This window comes from Neovison vison, chromosome 6, assembly GCF_020171115.1.
Source record: "Neovison vison isolate M4711 chromosome 6, ASM_NN_V1, whole genome shotgun sequence".
Lineage (NCBI taxonomy): Eukaryota > Metazoa > Chordata > Mammalia > Carnivora > Mustelidae > Neogale > Neogale vison.
In genome coordinates this window covers 208,547,194-208,566,930 of record NC_058096.1, presented here as the reverse complement: position 1 = coordinate 208,566,930, position 19,737 = coordinate 208,547,194, and the positions used below count along the sequence as shown (strand labels likewise).

Genomic DNA, 19,737 nt, shown 5'->3' with positions numbered 1-19,737 from the left:
TTTGGGCTGGGGAAAAACAACAAAACAACAAAACCCTCAGGGGCTTGCAGCCATGGCATCTCTCTGCAGAACTGAGACCCAAGAAAAACTTGGCCATGAGGGCTCGTGGAAACGTGATGATGTTGGGGTTAGGGTCCCTATCAGAAAGATGACAGAAATTCAATCATCTGACTTTGTCTCTGCACGTGAGTGGCATTTTTCTTCAACTAAATCCTTCCCTGCTGAGAGGCATCGCGAGCTCAGTGATATTTTATTCTTGGTTTCCATGGTGGTTCCGGCAGCAGTGTCATACCCCCAGCCTGCTGACCTTCAAAACAGGACCTGCAGGTGCACGCCTGTCCATCCAGACCCGGCACTTTTTCTCTGAATCAACCCATACAGGCACCATAGTCTCTTTAGGAAAGCACAAAGGTGTTTTGCAAAATTCTTTCGGCAAAAGCAGTTTGCTTGAAGGTTGGATTCATCTGGTTGGAGGCCCATGTCCAAATGGGCTCGCCCTCAGCCCCCATTTCCTGCTGAGGTGTGGCACCATCTTGCCCAGAATCTTCTGAGGCCACCAGAAGAGCGTTTCGCACCCGCTCCCCACCCCCCCTTCCTCTCGGAGGCCGTTGTAATTTGGAAGAGCCATCAAGCCAACTGACTTGATAGGAAAATAATCCAGGAGCAAGATGGAGACAGATGTGGTCAAGGACAGGGGGCCAGTGAGCTGAAGACCACTGAGGACAACTGGAGAGGGGTAACCAATGTCCGTAACTGGTGGACACTTACTGGATACTGAGGGCAGGCCCTTGGAACTTCCCCCTTTCCCCTCAGGTCAGTAAGTTTCCCAGAAGCACTCTGGGCTCACTTCTCCCCTATCAGGGAAGCTGGACAGGTGACCCAGCCTCCACCATGGGAAGAGACCATTTCTGACCCATCCACGACAACTCTTGAAGTTGGGGGTTTGTGGGGGGGAGGAGATTCCAAGAGAAGAGGCCAGGAAATAGTACAGAGTTTTTAACCGTATTACTCCCCCATAAATAAAGCCGCGGGGGTACTTTTGCGCCGAGAGGGGGCGTGGCTTGAGCAGAGGAAATAGTAGAAGTTCATGGCAGGACATGACCTCATTTCACACATTTATAAATGATCTCGAGAAGAGATGGCCTCATTAAATCTCCCAAGTTTACAGATGCTGCCCTCAGATCTTTGTCACGTGCATGATGATCTGGCAAAGACAAATTGCAAAGAACATTTTTTTTATGAGCATCAACTATAAGCCAAGCTTCAAGATGGGACAGCTTGAGTACATGAGTAGCTGCAGGCTCCAAATTCTTCCAGAGAGGACTCATTAGTCCCTCAGACTGGCCGTGGGATGGGCATGACCCTGGGGTCATCACAGGGACCTAAAGTATCACGAGTATTTCTGGTCTTGCGGCCCTCGAGAGAACCATGGTGGGGGCTTTAGGAGGCGACCCAGGTGGTCAAGAGGATGAGGACTGGTGGCCTCTTAGGACCTTCTGAAGGGAAAACTGGGGTGAATTATGTCATGAAAGGCCAGGAAGAACAAACAGAAGGTAGTTCACCAAACCAAGAGGTTGGAGAGTTTCAGGGGCAAAGCTGGGTCTGCCCAGGCTCCGCCCAGGCTCCGCCCTTACCGGTTGGTGCCCTTGGGCAGGTCCCTCTGCCCCTCAATACCTCACGTGAGTGGGATGATGAACCCTACTATGAAGGGCTCCCCAAGATGGAGACAAGGTCCAACCCACAAGGGATCAGGTAGGACGAGTGCCCGAGTATGAGGACGGGGCACGCCCCAGGAGGGGGAGGGTAGGGTATCTGCTGCAGCTCCAGAAAGATGCCAGGTGCTGGAGAGACTGTAGGAACACTTTCTCCATGAGGCAGATCAAAGAGCATCCGAGCCCGTGCAGGAGAATAAACCTGGGGAGGCACCAACGAGGGGAACGTTCATCCATCCGGCGGGACAGCTCTGCAAGGTCACTGACAGCAGCTTAGAGCAAAGGTTCTGAGACTCAGCTGCACATCAGAATCACCTGGGGGAGCTTTCATCAACCCATGCTCAGGTTCCTCTCCACACAGATGACTCCAGGACTTCCGGGTGGGGGGCGCAGGGAGGAGTGGGACATCAGAGCTCTACAAGGGCTCCGGGTGACACGAACCTTGGCGCCCTTTGGGTGGTAGGGACGTGGGGCTGGCTGGCATAGAACGCTCATCTTTTTAGGCAGTGGAAAAGTCCTCCTTTCGAGATGGCAACTCAGAGCATCACTGGCCATGTGCCTGGTGGTCTGGTAGGAGATTTGTGTCCGTGCCCTCCCCGCTGGCCCAGTGTCCCCCCACCCCAGTGTCCCCCGCACCCCCACCCCCCCACCCCCGGAGGGCGGAAGGCAGCCGTTGGCAGTGCCCAGCCCCAGGCAGGGGCTCTGCCGTCCCCACCTTGCCAGTGGACTGGGTGCCCCTCAGGACGCACAGGTACACCACCAGCCAGGCCAGGACGAGGCAGAGCGCCGGCTCCCACTGTACGCGCCCGCTGTCCTGGATGGACGGGGAGATGTTGAGAGTTTTCCTGTACCAGAAGTACTGCGTGGAGGACGCCTTCTCGCACTCCTCGTCGTAGCCCGTGTGGTTGTCGTTCAGCGGGCACACAGACCACGGCAGGGGATCCTTTGGGATCAAAAGAAGCATTTATACATACAGGTGAGGGCTGAGTGGGAAGGATGGGAATGGCCCTGGTGGCAGCCATTCTGGGCAGGGAATGGGAAGGCCGGTCAGGGGCACAGACAGGCATCGCAAGCTCAATACAGATCTGCAACACCAACAATGTATACAGCAACTCTAGCTGGAGGGCTCTTGTTCAGTGCGCAACCTGCTCAACTACACATGACAGGTCTGCACAGAGGAGCAGAACTGTCACCCGTGGGGAGAGTACAAGGAGCTGCTGTTTCTACCCAGAAGGTGGAGGACAGGCAGGGCTGTGGAGTCAGGGAGATGAGTGGCTATTAACTAAGCTCAGAGCAGGGAGTCCTTCGTGTCAAGGATGTACACAGGGAATTTTCCAGCAGGGTGACCAGGAAGGCCAGAGTGGGGTGTGGACGTACTATCTTCTGAGTGTAGATGCCAAGTCCTGCTCATTGAGGTCATTCACCCAAGCATTACTGGGGGTTCCGAAGATTCAAGGCTGTGCCCCTGTGCTCCAGAGAGCGGCCCCACAAGCTGGGGTTAGTCCACAGTGCATGGCCAGCCCTGCCTTGCTTTTGAAACTTGGGGACAGTGTCTGTCCTATGCAGGCCTGGGTCAGGGGCAAAGGGTGTGGCATCTGCCCAGTGACCTTCTGTCAGAGACCGAAGGTGGCTGCTGGAGGGCAAGAGGGGACAGAGGCTGGTAGGGGGGTTCCCCAAGAGTGACGGGCAGGCACTGACGAAAGGCACGGAGCACAGACAGCAGAAGCAAAGACCCCTCTTGGCTTGGACACAAGGAGCACCTCGCGAGGAATCGGGGTTCTCTCTTCTCTGTGATTTTCAGCCCCCTCCCACTCACTACCATGAGCGCCCACTGCGGCTATCTTCAGAAGTATGGGTTTAAAATGTTTATCTTTGGGAGCAGTCCCTACTGTGTTACCGGGGGGCCAATGGTCCTTCTACAAGAACTCGGGTCTGCAGGGAAAAGTGGGGGCTCGGTCTGGAGTCGGAAAGCTGGAAGGATGAGTGACCGGAGCAGGGGGGGTGGGTGATGAGCTGGAGGCCGAGGAAGGGCTCCCCTCCTGTCTTGCTGGGTTGGCCGAATCCCTCCCCAGGGGCTCTCTCCATAGATTTCCAGGGGCGCTGCTCAGTATTTTGTGGAGGGTGGAGGGGTCCTATCTTTCAGAGGGAACGTGGAGCCACACACGCGCCCGTGCACACCACGGCAGGAGCCCGCCGCTTGGCATGGGGTGCTCGGCCTGCCCCCGACCCCAGCCCCGGAGGCTGCCCCCTGGGGGTGGCTCCTGCTCCCACCTGGGTTGACTCACCTGGAAGGAGTGGAAGAGGTACCAAAAGGCCCAGGCGTTGATGATGTTGTAGTACATGGACAGGAAGAAGGACACCACCACGCTGGCCAGGCCTGGGAGGAGGCAGAGGGGTGCTGAGGCCTGGCCCGTGTCCGCCAACCCGGGACGCGTCCCAGTGACTGCACCAGGACAGCAAAGCCTCCTCCGGCCGCTTTGCAGGAGGGCCAGCTGTGGCTGGGTGCCCACGGGCCCCTCTCTAAGAGCCAGTCCGTCCCCACCACCTCATTCCCCTTGCCTTGAGGACGTTGAGTCCAATGCCCGTCTGCCACACTTCAGTGCCAGGTGCGACGTCAAGCACCTGCTGGGCTTTAGGTCTTGGCAACAATGTTGGGGGGGGCGGGCATTATTACCCACACTTCCCAGAGGAGAAAATGAGGCAGGGAGATGGCCCAAGAGCGCTCAGCTGTGATGTGGTAGGCGTGGGCTCAGCACGGAGTGTGCGTGGACTGCTCACCCTGCCCAGTGCCACCTCGATGCTGGAGCACAGATGTCCCCTGGGGCTCCCCTTAAGTGGGGTCCCTTGTGCCCAGCCCGGCTTCATGGCAGCAGGGAGGAGGTGTGTGGGACAGGGTGTGAGGAGGGGAGGGGACAGATGGACACTGAGCTGGACAGCCTGTAGGGCCCGGGGCAGGGGTGCACGACACCCACCCACACCAGCCCCCGAGAGGCACCCCTGCCCTGTGGAACACTGCGTGAAAGGTCTGCCGCCCCCTGCCCCACCAGTGCAAATATTTACACCAGGGGTACTGGCGAACGCTACAGCCAGATCTTCCCTACCCCCGCCTCTCCTCGAGGGCCAGTGGTTAAACATTCACCGGCACCTGGGCTTGGCACAAGCATCTGGTAGCTTTCCTCTGAGGCAGCACATGCCACCTTGGAGAGCCCTCTGCAATTGATGACAGGGGCCGATTGTAAAACCACACACCTCCTTGTTAAAAATTAACAGCTCTTCAGGATGAGGCGGCTGCTGGGGTTTGGAGATGGTCTGGGAGGGCACGGGCGCATCACTGTTGCACAAAGGCTACATCCCAGGCCCATGTATGTCCCTGTTGCTCCCAAAACACCACCCTGTGCCCCTGCCTGCCTTCCTGCCTGGGGGCGGGAGGGTGGAGCCCAAGACACCCATGGCCCATGTGGGCCAAAGTCCCTCCCGCGGCGCCCAGGCATCCCTGAAACGTGAGGGTTTGCACAGGGCAGGTTCCCGGACGCCCGCTGGCAGTCGCTCAGGGGAGGTGGGCATGCAGGCTCTGCCTCCGTGCATGGAGGGACCAACGCATCCCGGAGGCTCTCAGTGCTGTGACCCAGAGCATGTGGGCCCGTGAGCATCTATGGTACCGGAAGGTACCCGGTATGGAGCCAGTGCTCACGGAGTGGGAGACATTGTTCTGTGCCAGGTATGTGCAGGCCCAGGTACCTAGGTGAGTTCCTAGAATGGGAGCTGGCTGGACCCTGTGTTACAGCTCCTTGATGGGGCAGCTAGCTTCCTTTTCCAGGAGAGCAAACGGAGGCCCGCAGAAGAGAAGCAATGTGGCATCCGCCCCCCAGTGGGTATGCATCCCCTCCTTTCTCAGTGGCACACGAGTAAGAAATCCTGCCCTCTCTACTGGCATTCTACAGCCCCCCAACCCGGGCTGTGTGTCCATGCTCAAGGGCTTGCTCTTAGAACCTGTGCGGGCTCCTTGCTCCAGCTGCTCTGCCCGTGGGCTCCCACCCCCACCCCCCGGTGTCCGGGATACAGCAGGGGGTCTCCAGGGGGCCCCAGATGGGAGAGGACCCACTTACCGACACCACCAAGGTAGGGGCTGATGGTCTTCCAGGCGCCGATGCTTCCCTGTCGCATGCGCTGCCCCACGGCCAGTTCCAGGTACAGCAGAGGCATGCCCTCCACAATGAGCATGACGAGGTAGGGCACCAGGAAGCTGCCTGCGGGCGTCCAGGGGCCAAGACCAGGCCATCACTGACGGGTTTCACTCTGGAGCCCACAGGGCCTCCATTCCCATGTCCCTCCAGCCGCCCTCCCTTCCTTCCTTCGGTCTTTCCACATATGCATTCATCCTTCCTCCTTTCCATCCATCCTCCAACTCTCTGCCTTCCCTCTCTTCCACCTTGTTCCACAACCCCCCCCCTTTTTTTAAGATTTTAAAAATTTATTTACTTGGCAGAGATCCCAAGTAGGCAGATAGGCAGGCAGAGAGAGAGAGAGGGAACCAGGCTCCCCGCTGAGCAGAGAGCCCGATGCGGGGCTCGATCCCAGGACCCTGAGATCATGACCTGAGCTGAAGGCAGAGGCTTTAACCCACTGAGCCACCCAGGCGCCCCAACACGCTGTTCTTTCATTCCTCGCCCCCATCTGTCATTCTCTTCCATTCATCCATCAATCCACCCACCCATCCAACCACTCAACAACCACTCACACCGTCCACTTCACCCATCCAACCATCCATCATCCATCCGTCCATCCATCCTTCCCACTTTCCATCTTTCTACTTATCCAGCCATCTGTTCCAACCCTGTGTCCATGGATGACATGCGGACTTGTTAGTTAAAACGCCGAAATACTTCCATCCCAGGTAGTAACACTGCCCCTGTCCCAAGCCCCTGGAGTGCCTTTCTCAATGCCTCAGTTGCCCCAGCTCCTCTGCCAGAAACCCTAGTCCATCTTCTGCTGTACCAACCAAGGACGTAGGCAGGGGCCCTGGTGTGTATGTGTGGGGAGACAAGGGGTCCCCAACAGAGCGAGCCTAGGCCACCATCTTCTTTGACAGAGTACCTCTATTGTATGTGTATCTGTTTTATGCGGGGGCCCTCGGTCTAAAATTTTATTTTAATGAAGAGTACTATCACCAACACAAATTTAAAACCCACGGCCCCCTGAGCAGCCGTCAGCGCCTGTGATGACAGCGGGGAGCCAGGGGTGTGGCCGGAGCTCTGGAAGCCCTGCCCACTGCTGACACCTGCTGGGGGCTCCCTCCACCCCTGTGTGCAGGGCCCTGCCCTGCTGCTTCTCCCGGGAGCCCTACCCCTCCTTCCCTCCTTCTCTGAAGCCCTGCTCATCTCTTCCCCCTGGGCACCCAGCTCCTTGGCAGTGGACCTGACAAAAGGTCCAGGAGGAGAAGAGGGCAGGACTCCTGATTAAAATAAAACCCTGACACTACAGCTGTGGGGATTAAGGGCTGCTTACAGAAGGAACCAGCTGCAGAAGTGTTCAGGTCAAAGAATGAAATATAGATGCTTACAGGAACATCTCATGTTTGCCACAATGCCTTCACTGTATGTACAGAGCCCCCTAGCTCCCTCTTCTCCCCCGGCGGGATCTCACGATCCCTCTCCTGACCGCAACATGTCCATGTGCATCACCCCCCTGGTAGCTGCCTGACGTTCCACTAGGAAAATGTGGCCCAGACTCATTTCATCCTCTGTCATCCTAAACAGAGCAGTGGGACAAAGCTTGACCCACGTGTTCGGTTCCTTCCTTGGGGCAGAAATCCCAGAAAGAGGATCGCTGGCACCAAGACCAAGCAGAGAGCCAGCAGGGCCATCTCCCACCACAGAGAGAAAGGCACCGACTATGCCCCCACCACCAGCCTCGCCTTCCCAGCTCCGTCCTCCCCACTTACATCGGGGCCCACGACACGTGCTCCCCTCTCACTTCTGGACTCTGCGCTGACGACTCTGCCAGGCCCTGCTCCCATCCTGCCCTGTAGCAACATGTTTTGGCATCTCCCCAGGTTCTTCTTGGAGCAGGGAGTTCAAGAGGCGGAGGTTGTTGGGGGGGGGGTCCTCCACCCACCACAAACCTAACAACAAAGGTTGCATGGACATCACCTGCTTGGAACAGCATTCAAACCCTCCGTTGTCATAAGAAAAGCTCATTTGCACCCAAGGTGTTAAACAGTAACCACACGAGGCTTGGCAAGGTCCATGGCAGATTTTCTCTTCGACAGGGCCTGCCTGATGGCCCACGGCCCACGGGGAGGCTGGAAATCCAAGACCTGGTGCCCAGGTGGGGTCACAGGGGGCACTCGGGGTCTGCCCATCAGACATTTCTATCTCTCCTCCTATCCTCCAACTATCCAAACACATGATCCCCGTGATGGTTCACTCTGCAACCATTTTCTCAACAAATGGTTTTTAGAGGGATGCCTGGGTGGCTCAGTGGGTTAAAGCCTCTGCCTTCAGCTCAGGTCATGATCCCAGGGTGCTGGGATCGAGACCCGCATTGGGCTCCCTGCTTGGCAGGGAGTCCAGGTCTTCCTCTCCCCATCTGCCGCCACCCCCCAGGTTGTGCCCACCCCCATCAAATAAATAAATAAAATCTTTAAAAAAAGCGGTGTTAGAACTGAACACCGGTGGAGAAAAAGATGAAATCTCAACCCGTATCTCACATTTTAGAACCACCCCCCCAATACCTCAAAATGGATCACAGACCCGTATGCACAACTCAAAACTATAAAACTTCTAGAAGATAGCCCAGGAGAAAAACTTTCTGACTGCAGGCTAGGCAAAGATTTCTCACCTACCGCATCAAGAGCACTATCTATGAAGGACGGCAATGATAAGTCAGATTTCATTTTCAAATTGTGCTGTGACAAACACAGGTAGGAAAATGAAAAAGGCAAGCTAAAGACTGGGAGAAACAGGTGCAAAACACAAACCTGACAAAGACAGCATCTAGAATTTTAAAGGACTCTCCCAACCGAACAATGAGCAAACGAAGTACCCATTCCAAAAAAGTACGAAAGATCTGAACAGACGTTTCAGCAAAGAAAATATACGAATGGCAAATGAGCTCATGAAAAGATGCTCCATGTCGGTGTTCGTTGTGAAAATAAGCATACGGATCACGGTGAGATGCCACAGTACCCCGATCAGGATGGCTCAAATAAACCAGGCTGACAGTATTGAGTGCTGGCGAGGACCTGGGGGCACTCCCGGGCACTGCTGCTGGCCTGGAAGGTGGTGCAGCCCCTCTGGAAAGGGGTTTGCCAGTTTCTCATAAAGTTAAGCACATTCTTCCTGTGTGCCCCAGCCATCATACCCCTATGTGTTTCCTCTAGAGAAGCGACAACATTCGCATCAAAACCTCTGCATGAATGTTTATAGCAGCTCCGTTCAGAGTCCTCAGAAACTAGAAACAACTTAGTGGTTCTCCACTGGGTGAGTGGACAAGTAAGTTGTGGTACATCCATACGATGAACTACTACTCAGCCAGCAAAAAGGAACAAACTACTAATCCACGCTAGAGCACCACAGACTCTCAGAAGTGTTATGCTAAGTTAAAAGATGCCAGATTGCAAGGCTCCGCACTGTATGATTCTCCTTATAGGACATTCTGGAAAACAGCAACCCCATAGGGACAGAAAACAGATCTGTGGTTGCTGGGGGTCAGGAAGGGAAGGGCTGACTCTAAGGGGCATTACCGCGGGGGTGGTAATGCAACCAAATGTTTATCAAAATTCTGAGAACAGACACCAAAAAAAAAAAAAAAAGTGTACTTTCCTGCTATCTCAAGAAAAGAAAAATTAGTTTTGTGATCAGTTTGAAAATGAGTCCATTGACCAACCCTCTTCCACGGACTTCTGTCCTCTGATCCTGCCTTAGTATGAGCAGACCCCATCGTCAGGGAGAGCCGGATGAAAATCCTTTGCTCCCACGACCCCAGGAAGAGAAGCCACAGGAGAAGAACCGATGACCCATGGAACTCCATGCTGAGTGCCCACGTGGGAGGACTTGCAGGCGGACAGCCCCACAACAGCCAGGCCCGATGCAGCCTGGAGAAATCCCCAGGTACCCACAGAGCTGCGGGAAAAGAGTTCACTGCTCTACGTCCTACTTCGTTTTTTGTTCCCGCCCCCCCTTTTATCTCTCACTACTTCATCACACAGCTCCTAAAAGGGAGGACATTCTCTTGCATAATCGCAGGGCAAGGAGAACCAGAGAGTGACACGGCAGCAGCATAAGGATTTAACCCACAGACCTGGGTCACCTGGGTGGTTCAGTGGGTTGAGCCTCTGCCTTCATGGCTCGGGTTATGGTCTCGGGGTCCTGGGATCGAGCCCCGCATCGGACTCTCTGCTTGGTGGGGAGCCTGCTTCCCCCCCTCTTTCTGCCTGCCTCTCTGCCTGCTTGTGATCTCTCTGTATCAAACAAACAAACAAACAAAATATTAACCCGCAGACCTTCCTGCGATTTGACCAACTCCCCCACCCCCGTCCTTCCCCCGGTCTCACCATCACGCGTGGTGTCTCGGGCTGGATCCCCTCACTCAGCTTCACACTGGGACAGCCTCTGGAACTCTCCTGGTTTTTCACGACCTTGACCTGCCAGAGAATCCTAACCAGTTCTTCTGTGGAATGTCCCTTGCTTTGGGTTTTGGCAGGAACACCGAAGCCACCTGGGTCTTTGTCCAGGGGCACATGACGCCGCCTTGCCCCTCTCTCGAGTGGGTTCACTTGGCTCACTTGGTCAAGGTAGGCTCTGCCAGGTTTCTCTGCGGAAAGTGACAGGTTTGCCCCCTTGGAAATGATGATGTGAATTTGCTGGGAAGTATTTTGAGCTGAGGTCGCCCTCCTGCTTCCCATCAGACCCCTGCCCGCCAGACTGAGCAGCCCCTAAGGATTCTTGCGGGAGACACCATCGTCGTGCCGGCTGCCGACGGGCGACCCTCGAATTCCATCATTCCTTCTACGTCCTTAAGCTTCAGAGGGCTCTGGGGTGCCGAGATAGGTCAGGTGGCACGGGCCTGGGTGCGTCTGCACGACCCTGGGCGTGGGGAATGGTTCGTCACAGAGGACGATGCTACCCTGAGATCTAAAGACAGCTCCGAGCCTGGCGAGCTCTTACGGCCACCTCCCCAGCGAGCATCCTTGTGTCCCGGGGCTGGTCTTCCTGGTGTCCGTCCACTCCACAGTTCCCTCCTGACAGCTGATCGTCCAACTGTCAATCGTCCCCTCTCTGCCCTTCCCACACATACCTGGTCAAAGCCTGCTTGGCTTCTCCTCACACCTAGAATAACACCCACACTCCTTCCCACGGCCTCTGAGGCTCGGAGACCCAGGGCTCCGCTCTCCTCTCCAGGCTGGAGGCCTCCCTCGTGCCCCCGCAGCCCCGTGGCCCTTCCCACTGGTCCAGCCTCTACACAATTGCCCTCGCTGTTCCCTCTGCCTGGAATGCTTTCTTCTCCCTTCTCTCATTTCTCTGCCCAACCTGCCCCCACTCAGAGAGGCCTTCCCAGTCTGCCTGAGTGACCATGGCCCCCGCACCAGACAGACCCTCCAACTTCTCACCCCGCTGGACCTTCTGAGCAGTAACTCCTGTGACATGATGCTGTAATTCCAGCGTCTGCCTGCTACCTAGCTCCCCACAGCAGGGATGCCCTCGCTCGCCGGTCTGCTCGGAACAGAGCAGAGAGCCCCGCACAGTGGGTATCTGGTGGATGCAGGACAGAGTCCCTCCGGCTCGCTCTGGACCTTCTACGCACATAGCTTCCTCCAGGAGCCTCTCCACATCACCCAAAGCTAAGTGGGGGTGCCCCCGCTCACAGTGACTGCTCTACTCACCCCCAGTTCCCAAAACAGCTCTCAAGTGCGGAGACGGGGTCTGCCTGGCCCACCGTGGAACCTCCAGTTCCCACCATGGGGCCCGATATAGAGTAAATGCACGTTCAGTGAGCGTTTGCGGAACGGCCGCTGGATGGTAAGTGGTTTCGTGGGTGGTTCAACGTGGGTGAGCCATTTGTGAAGCTCTTAGCAGAGAGAGACGACAGGAGAGGTCTGGGAAAGTTCGTCATGGTTGCTAAAACCATCACGTTGTTAAAACCGTAAAATTTCACAGAAGGTTCCTTTGAACTCCAGCTTTATTTTGTGGCTGCAATTAGGGCATCTGGACCTGGGGCAAGTCTACACTGGCCTTCCCCTCCCTCAGGAAGGGTGAGCGTTCCAAGGCAGCGGTTGACCCCCGGATAATACACCACCGATCAGGACACAAGGGCTCCTTTCAAGGTTTCTCAAGCAAATAAATGCTTTCCTCCGAAAGCGATTTGCCAGGACGCACAGAAGAAATCTGTAGCCAGCTTCTAGAAGCCAGTCTCTAAGAGCCAAAAGAAGACAGCACTTAAGGAAGAGCGTCAGGCCACGACAAGAAAGGACAATTTAAGGAGAAAAAAAGATTTTATGAAGATGGAAACAAATAGGGCAAATGAATTTAAAGCCAATGCAGGTTGTAAGTAATAAGTGAAAAATGACCCCATAGCCCGGGGAAGAGGATACAGCGGAAACGACAGAGGGTAAGGCAGGGACGGCAAGCGCATCTCCTGGGTCTCTAGAAAGAACCAAGCAGGAGAGAAGGCTGTGGACAGAGCAGCTGCAACAACAAATTCCACCAGATGTTTCCCTAGCTGTGTCACAAAAAGGGCTCCCTAGTTCCCAGTAAACATTAAAAAAAAACTTTTGTAAGCAAAGAAAAAGTTTTGTGAGTTACCAGGTCCCACGGAGCAGAGAGCCTCAGTGCTGGGCTCCTGGGAACCGTGCAGCTCAGAGTGCCCCCGCCTGCAGGATTCGCCCCGCAGAACACTCGGGTCGTTCAGCCCCGTCTGCAGGTGACCAGCCCGGACCTGACTGACTGCCAGCTCATGAGAAAGGCGGGGAGGAGAGGACCCAGGGACACAGCAGCCTTTGACAGCAGGGGAAAGCCGGGACCCTCTCACCCGGGAAGCCCACCCCCAAGGGTTTCACCTTCTCAGCCAGCCCATCAGGCAGCCCCAGCAGCCCATTCACAAGGGTAAGTGGGCTCATGTATGCAAAAAGGACTGACTTCCCAGAAGGAGCTCTGGGTGCCCCCTCCGGAGGGTCAACAGCTGGCCGGAGACATTAGTCATCAGCGGGGGACGCGGGGCTGGGTCTCCACCCTCCATGCCGGGAGCCCTACTAATCTGAGGCAAAACTCTTGAGAATATACTTACTACCCAGACATCTAGTCTGCAAGGTTTGTGAGATCAAGTCCCATACCACCCTGGAGAATGAGCAAATTAGTTAGTGCTACGTCTGTAAAGGGCCGTGTAAGTTCACAGCTTCAATGAATATTTTTTTTCAATGAATATTAAATGATTTTGGAAACAATCACTGATTGTCGCAGGGAAAGTAAAATCATTAAGACATGGAATTACATATAACATATGCCTCCAAATCGAACAGTCATGACTTTTTGGCTACTGGAATTGGGGTGATTTTGTATTTCATTTCTTTATATATTTCTCTATTTTCCAAATTTTCTACCATGGACATGTATTCTTACATTTATGACCCAATGTGTGTGCGCACACACACACACACACGAATACGTCTTCTAGAACATGTTGCTACTTCTTTTTCTTTTTCTTTTTTTAAGGTTTTATTTATTTATTTGATAGAGATCACGAGTAGGCAGAGAGGCAGACGGTGGGGGGGCGATGCGGGGCTCAATCCCAGGACCCTGAGATCATGACCTGAGCTGAAGGCAGAGGCACCCAGGTACCCCGCTACTTATTTTTCTAATGATCACAGCCAGTACCGTATCTGTTTGCTACACCCGAGAAACTCCTCTCTGTATGACATTTATCTCCACAAATCTCGGCTCTGTCCTTTGAGACCCACAAAGACGCCAACAGCCAGAGGCAGCCACTTTCAGGGGAAAGTTCGCTCAGGGTTTCAAACTCATGCCATCTTTCCACTTCCATGCCTTTGTTTCTCCAAAACCACACAGGGACTTTTTACCCTGATCTTTTTCTTTTGGGGGTGCGTGTGTGTGTGTGCACGTGCCCGTATGTGTTTAAGGAGTACAGAAACCCATTTCCTAGGTGATGCAGAAGCTGCTGTCCAGGGACCACCCTCTGAGGAGCGCGGTCCTGTTCTCTGCACACCCAACCCCATGCATGGCCTGCCTCCTCCTCAGTCACCCCCTCCCATCTCGGCTTTCCCAGAAGAGTCTACGTAGAGTTGACTCCAATCAACTTTTGGGAACACAGAACAGAAACACAAGTAAGAAAAACAGAAGTCCCACTTACCCTGCCTCCCACCTTGCTCTAGAACTTGCGGTTGCCCGTCTGACCCCCTGCCCAGCCCCTCCGCCAGCAGTATCCCTGCACCGGCCTCCCTGGTGAACGCGGTCCTGGCATCCATCAGTCCGTTCGTCCGTAGGCTCTGTAAGGTCTGAAGGTGCCCCTTCCCCGCCTGGAACCCTGGCTTTGCTATGCGGGTTCCATCTTGCCAACCTGCCCATCCCCCACCCCAGACATCCCGGCCACCTGGAGTTTCCAGCCGTTCCCCTCCGATGTACACCCTTCTGTGTCATTTTCACACATGGTTTCTTCTGCCCGGAATGATCCTGTCCCTAAATCTACCTGATGAGCTCAGACTCATCTGTCCAGCCGGAAGTCCTCCTGGCTTCTCCTGGGCGGTTAGTCCTTCCTGCTGAGGCACTTGGTCAAGTCTCCTGAAGAGCCCTCTGGACGCCCCTCCCTGTGGAAGAGACCTTCCCATGCTGTCGTGTCCTCCAGGGTGATGACCATCTTTGTCCCCGGCAGCAGTAGATTCTCAATCCATGCTTGTTGAAGAACTGAAATTAAACTCCTAGGAGGTTTGCCTTGTTGACTGTTAAATGTTCTAGGATCGTGTCTGTTTGGGGAAGGATCTCAGATGGTGGTTCTCATCCCTATGGCACAGCAGGACCCCCTGTGGAGCTTTAATATGCCTCCTGGTAAGGACAGGAGTGAGACCAACTCAGGATTTGGGGGTGGGACCCAGACATCAGCATGTGGTTCAGCTCTTGGGGGGCTGCTAGAGGCTTCCCCACTGGCAGGTGGATGCTCTGATCTGGTTGGGGGCCTTTCTTCCCCACTGGGGTGGGGCGGGGACCGGGGTGAGCCATGTCCGAGTCCACGGTGCCCTGCATTCTAAGACACGGCTTTACAGACCCTTTTAAATTAAGGAGTAGGGGGTGTCCTGGAAAAGGCGAGGAGTGGGGCTATCCCCTCTGGGAAGGGGGGAGGCACTGACATTTGGGGGAAGGGCAGGAGTGGAGAGAGAGGGCTGGCCTGCAAGTGTCAAGGGCTTTTCTTGGGTGGACACAGCAGACAGCAGGTGCTTGGCCAGCCCCCCTCTGGTGTGCAGGGGAAGCTGTGGTTGAATGTCACAGGCCATGTGGGGAAGGGCCCTGAGCCAGGCAGGGTTAGTCCTGTCCTGGGGAGGGGCAGGAGATGGGGTGGGGGTGGGGGAGGCCCAGGCCTCTGCAGGAGTCACTTCCGGTCTTGCCTTTATCAGAACAGGAAACCCCAACCCCAGGGGGTCTGGGGAGGGTTCAGTTTCCTGAGGGAAATGGCCTAAGCCCCAGCTCCACCTCTAGAAGCCCCCTTTTCTTCCCTGGACTTGTCTCCCATCTCTGAGTGGGGCAGACAGGAGCGACTGCACGGGTGCTGGGAGGAGGACGTTGAGGGCCTGCGGCCAAGATCCCAGACCAGCCGGTTCCCAGCACCTTGTCTAGAAGCCCCAGTAGCAGCAGCAGCAGCAGCAGCAGTCAGGGCTTCTCGAGGGACGCACAAACACATGCTCCCACCTACTATCTGGAGTGGACTTTGAAATTTTATGGGCTCGATGCACTACAACCCCTGAACCTCAGGTTTCCATCCCAGTGAGAACTGCAGAAACATGAACGAGCGTTCATCGATCGCATGCGCACGCGCACACGCTGAATGGCGAGCCGCAGCAGGTGCCGTGCGCCTGTCCATCTGCGTGCTGAGCTGCTGTGGCTCTGCCCGGAGGGCAGGCGCTGGCCGGGAGGGCTGTGGCTGCAGGGGCATGCAGGGCCAGCTAAGACCAGCTCACGGGAGCCGGCTGCTGCGCACACTGCGGCCAGCCCTGCATCCCGGGACCTCATGGTGGGACGTGTCCCAGGACATGAGTGTGTGAAGTCAGCCATGGTGGGAATATTTACACAGTAGTAATCATCAGATGCTCCAAGTTAGGTCTTACTTCTCCCATCAAAAGCCGGCTGCTCCGCATTTTCCCAGCACCCTGCTACCTCTCTCCCAGCAGCTGCTGGCCTGGGGGCAGCATGAGAACACCCCTGACCCCTAAGGTGTGCTCCAAGGACCAGCAGCATCAGCACCACTTAGGACCTTGCTAGAAGGGCAGATCCTGCCCCCCCCACCCCCGCCTCACGGCAGGTGCCTGAGTCAGAATCTCTGAGGGCAGTGGCCAGAGACCTGTCATTTATCAGGATCATGGGAAGGCTATGCTCTAAGCACCAGAGAGGAGCAAAGGGGGCTTTGAGTGGGAAGTGGGACAGCCCGTCTGAGAGTCAGAGAGGCATCGAACCCATGCAGGCAGGAGTCCTCCGACTTCCTCCTCTTCCCAGATCCCATAGAACAGAGAGAAAACTTAGGAGAAAAATCATCCACGTGGCCACTGGCCACACAACTGTTCCCCATCCGTCGGCATCTCTTCCACGACGCTAGCACATTTGTGTAAAAAGCAGTTGCTGGTGCATTTCTTTTCTACATGGGCGAACCCATGCATTCGCATCCCAGATTTCTTCCAGAACAACAGTGCCTCCTTGGACGCTGACACGGTCACCGAGGGCTGCTGACTCGTTCCAGAAGAGGTTCTGGGCTATTTTTCTTCTAGCGCCGGCATGCTGCACAGAGGCGGCTGGTACCCGAAACGTAATCTTCGGAATTAACATTCCTGTGACAGCAGGAGGGACACAGCCCCTACCCCACCCCACTTTCCGCGCAGAGCCAGCCCCGTGGAAAGGAGCACGGATCCCTAATTCTCTTTATTCTGGGAAGTATTTTGGCACAACTTGGCCCTGTAGTTTATAAATAAGCCCTTTGTTGGCTGTAGGCAGAGGGTCATGGTGCTGTTGAGAAAAACCCTCCTCCGGAGACTTTCATGATGTGGTTGGTTTACCCTTTAGCTTTAGGTGAAGAATGGGTCTGCAAACAGCCCGGCTTTTGGGCCACATAAATCACTTATTAATAGGCAACACCCCTGGACAGGGAAAGGCTCAGGGAAAACCACCCGCACCCCCACCTCATGTACCCCACGCGTTTCTAACAGATCCCGCTCCGCAGTCCAAGCAATACTTTTTGGTGCCGCCTCTGACCCCACCACGGGGGTTGGTGGGAGGCAGAGAAAGGAGGCCTCCAGGCTATAGAAGCTTCCCAGGTAGAGGAAACAGTTCGTGCCAAGTGTGCAGGCAGAGAGTAGGCATTCGCTGACATAGAACTGTCCAGAATAGTCTAGAACATTCGGTGGGGCTGGCAGATGAGCAGGCAGAAATGGGGTGGAAAGAGGAGCAGGTGTCAGGTGATGAAGCCCTGACTGGGCCGGGATAAGACGTTGGGTCTTTACTCGGTAGATACTTACACCTTGAGAACGTGCCACCTGCCCAGCCTATTTCTGCCCATCCCGGACCCAGCGAGCCACCAATCCTGCCTCTCTCCTTGGTGTCTACCCATCCATTGGCCATCCTTCATCTCTCTCCACCCACCCAGCCCAGCCAGCCCGAGTATACCCTATACCAGATACAGGATTTTTTCTTCTCTCTTCCGGGTCCTGAAGGTCCTGTGGTTCCCCTAGCAACTCCCTACATATATACAATTTCAGAATTACTCCACCCAACCCACGTCACCTGCGGGCTATTCAGGGGGTGGTGTTAGAAACAAGGAATTAACAGTCACATGACAGTGGGGCTCACCTGGCCCGAGGGGTGGAAACCACACAGCCAGGACAAAGGTATCGTGGGCAGTAGGTGTGCCGAGCACAGGAGGATCCAGAAATCTCATCCTAACAAGCAATTCTTTGAAAAGTCAGCTATGAAGCCACTATACCACATAGCAAAGCATACCCTTCCCATAATTATGATGTGTTTATGTCCTTCGAATAAAAAAAGGAATCAAGAGAGTTAACCTTTTGCCAGTTTTTCTTTTTTTTTGAACAGGTGAGGGGAGGCTAAGGGGAGCAGTACTTTAGGTCTTGGTCCTTCTTCAATGGGTTAAATCTTGTTAATACTTTGGTCTAACATCTTTTATTGTCCTTAATGGTGAAAACACATTCCTGATTATAGAAATCATCACGCACACACATACACACACACACACACACATAGTCCAAGGCAAAGAAAAACCACCCTGAGCTAACTACTGTTAACATTTTGGTGTATTTTTTGTTCTTATTCTCTTTTCCTGACCTAATTCTAAACATAGCTAAGACCACCCCTTCTGTATAGTTTTGAATCTAACTTCCCCTCCCTCCACTGAATAGACGGTAGGAGAAAACGCCTATGAAAGTTTCTGAAAACTCCATCCCAGCAGCTGCACACTGACGTTCCATAACTTATGGGACTAAATCCCTTTCCTTGAGGGCTGGGAAGTTTCTAACATTTTACTCTTATTAAAAGACTGAGACTGTCCTTCCATCGCCACCCTTGGTCAGACCTCTGATAATTTCTTCGGTAGAATTCTAGAAATGGAACCAAGGAAGAAAACTCTTGTTTAATGCTGAGACTTCCAAGTCCTCTTGCCACACTGCCTTACAAAACGATAGGCTGGCCTGCAGAGAGGCTCCCTAGCCTGTCGCTAAGGTATTCCCAAGCTCCCCACAATGTCAAGGGACTATGATGGGCATGGGTGGGTCTATCTAGTAAATGTGCCCTGATGCTTCAGAGGAAAAGAGGAAACATTTGTAAAACCAAACCAAAAAACCAAAAACAATAACAAAAAAGAAAACAAAACCAAAAAACAAAACAAGAAAAAATTAGAAACAGAATGATTTGCCTTTCCTGCCATCTGTGGCTCCAAACCCAAACCAGTGTTTTAATAATAATAAAAAAAAAAAATTTTAAAGAATTGCTCAAGACCCTTTTAACCGGTTTCAAACCAAACTGCTGGGAATATGTTTCGCATCTGAAAACTGTAGCAGGAGTTTCTGTTGAAGAAGACAATTCCCTGCTCACTTTTTACACTTAAATGTCAGCTTTACTCCCTAGAAGTCAGCCTCTTGCCCCGGGGGAGAAAACAGTCCGGAGCCTCCTGAGGCCCACTGAGCCCGGGTGCGGAGGAGGCTCGGCGGCCGCTGGGTTGGGGCTGGGGCTGGGGCCTTGCAGAGGCCGCGGGAGGGCGGTTTTGGGTAACAGCTCGGCGGCGGATAGGGATGTGCTGGGTCCGGGACGGTCGGCTCTGCACCCCTGTGCCCCTCGCTCGCGGCGAGCCTCAGTTTACCGGCCTGGAGTCGGGGCTCCCGCACGGACCGCACTCACCTCCGCCGTACATCTGGCACAGGTAGGGGAAGCGCCACACGTTGCCCAGGCCCACGGCGTACGAGATGCAGGCGAAGACGAACTGCAGCGGGTTGGCCCACAGCGGACGCGACTTCTCCATGGCCGCGAACTGGGCGCCGCGCGGGGCTGCTTCGGAGCGCCGCAGCCCGGACGACCCGCCCGCTCGGCCTGGGGGTGGCCCCGCGCGCCTCAGCCGCGGCAGCTCACTCGCTTTTTAATTGCTAATCTCATTAACGTGCGCCCGCTGGAGGGGCGAGGCTGGTAAATGGATGACGGCGAGCCCCACCCCGCCCCGCCGGGCCGCCGCCGCCGCCGGGAAGGCGCCCGGGATTGCGCCTGGGACGGCGGGGCAAGGGGTGGTGTCCGGGGCCCTCCGGCTCCACCTCGGG

At 55.0% G+C, this 19,737-nt stretch overlaps 1 protein-coding gene across 3 annotated transcripts in view; it reads right to left on the bottom strand.

Annotated features, from left to right (window-relative positions):
• The window catches only part of SLC6A20 (solute carrier family 6 member 20), a 30,667-nt gene extending 11,146 nt beyond the window's left edge, over positions 1-19,521 (bottom strand). Inside the window, exons 1-4 of one of the 3 annotated variants that reach the window (XM_044253736.1) lie at positions 19,328-19,521; positions 5,819-5,959; positions 3,998-4,089; positions 2,428-2,655 (exon numbers count right to left, since the gene is read on the bottom strand). In XM_044253736.1, the coding sequence (XP_044109671.1) occupies positions 2,428-2,655; positions 3,998-4,089; positions 5,819-5,959; positions 19,328-19,448 (582 nt within the window). In that variant the 5' untranslated portion in view covers positions 19,449-19,521. Of the gene's footprint in view, positions 1-2,427; positions 2,656-3,997; positions 4,090-5,818; positions 5,960-10,266; positions 10,507-14,411; positions 14,775-19,327 lie in introns of those variants that run through there. The other 2 variants (XM_044253735.1, XM_044253737.1) reach the window with 2 other exon arrangements.
• Positions 19,522-19,737: the final 216 nt, after the last annotated feature.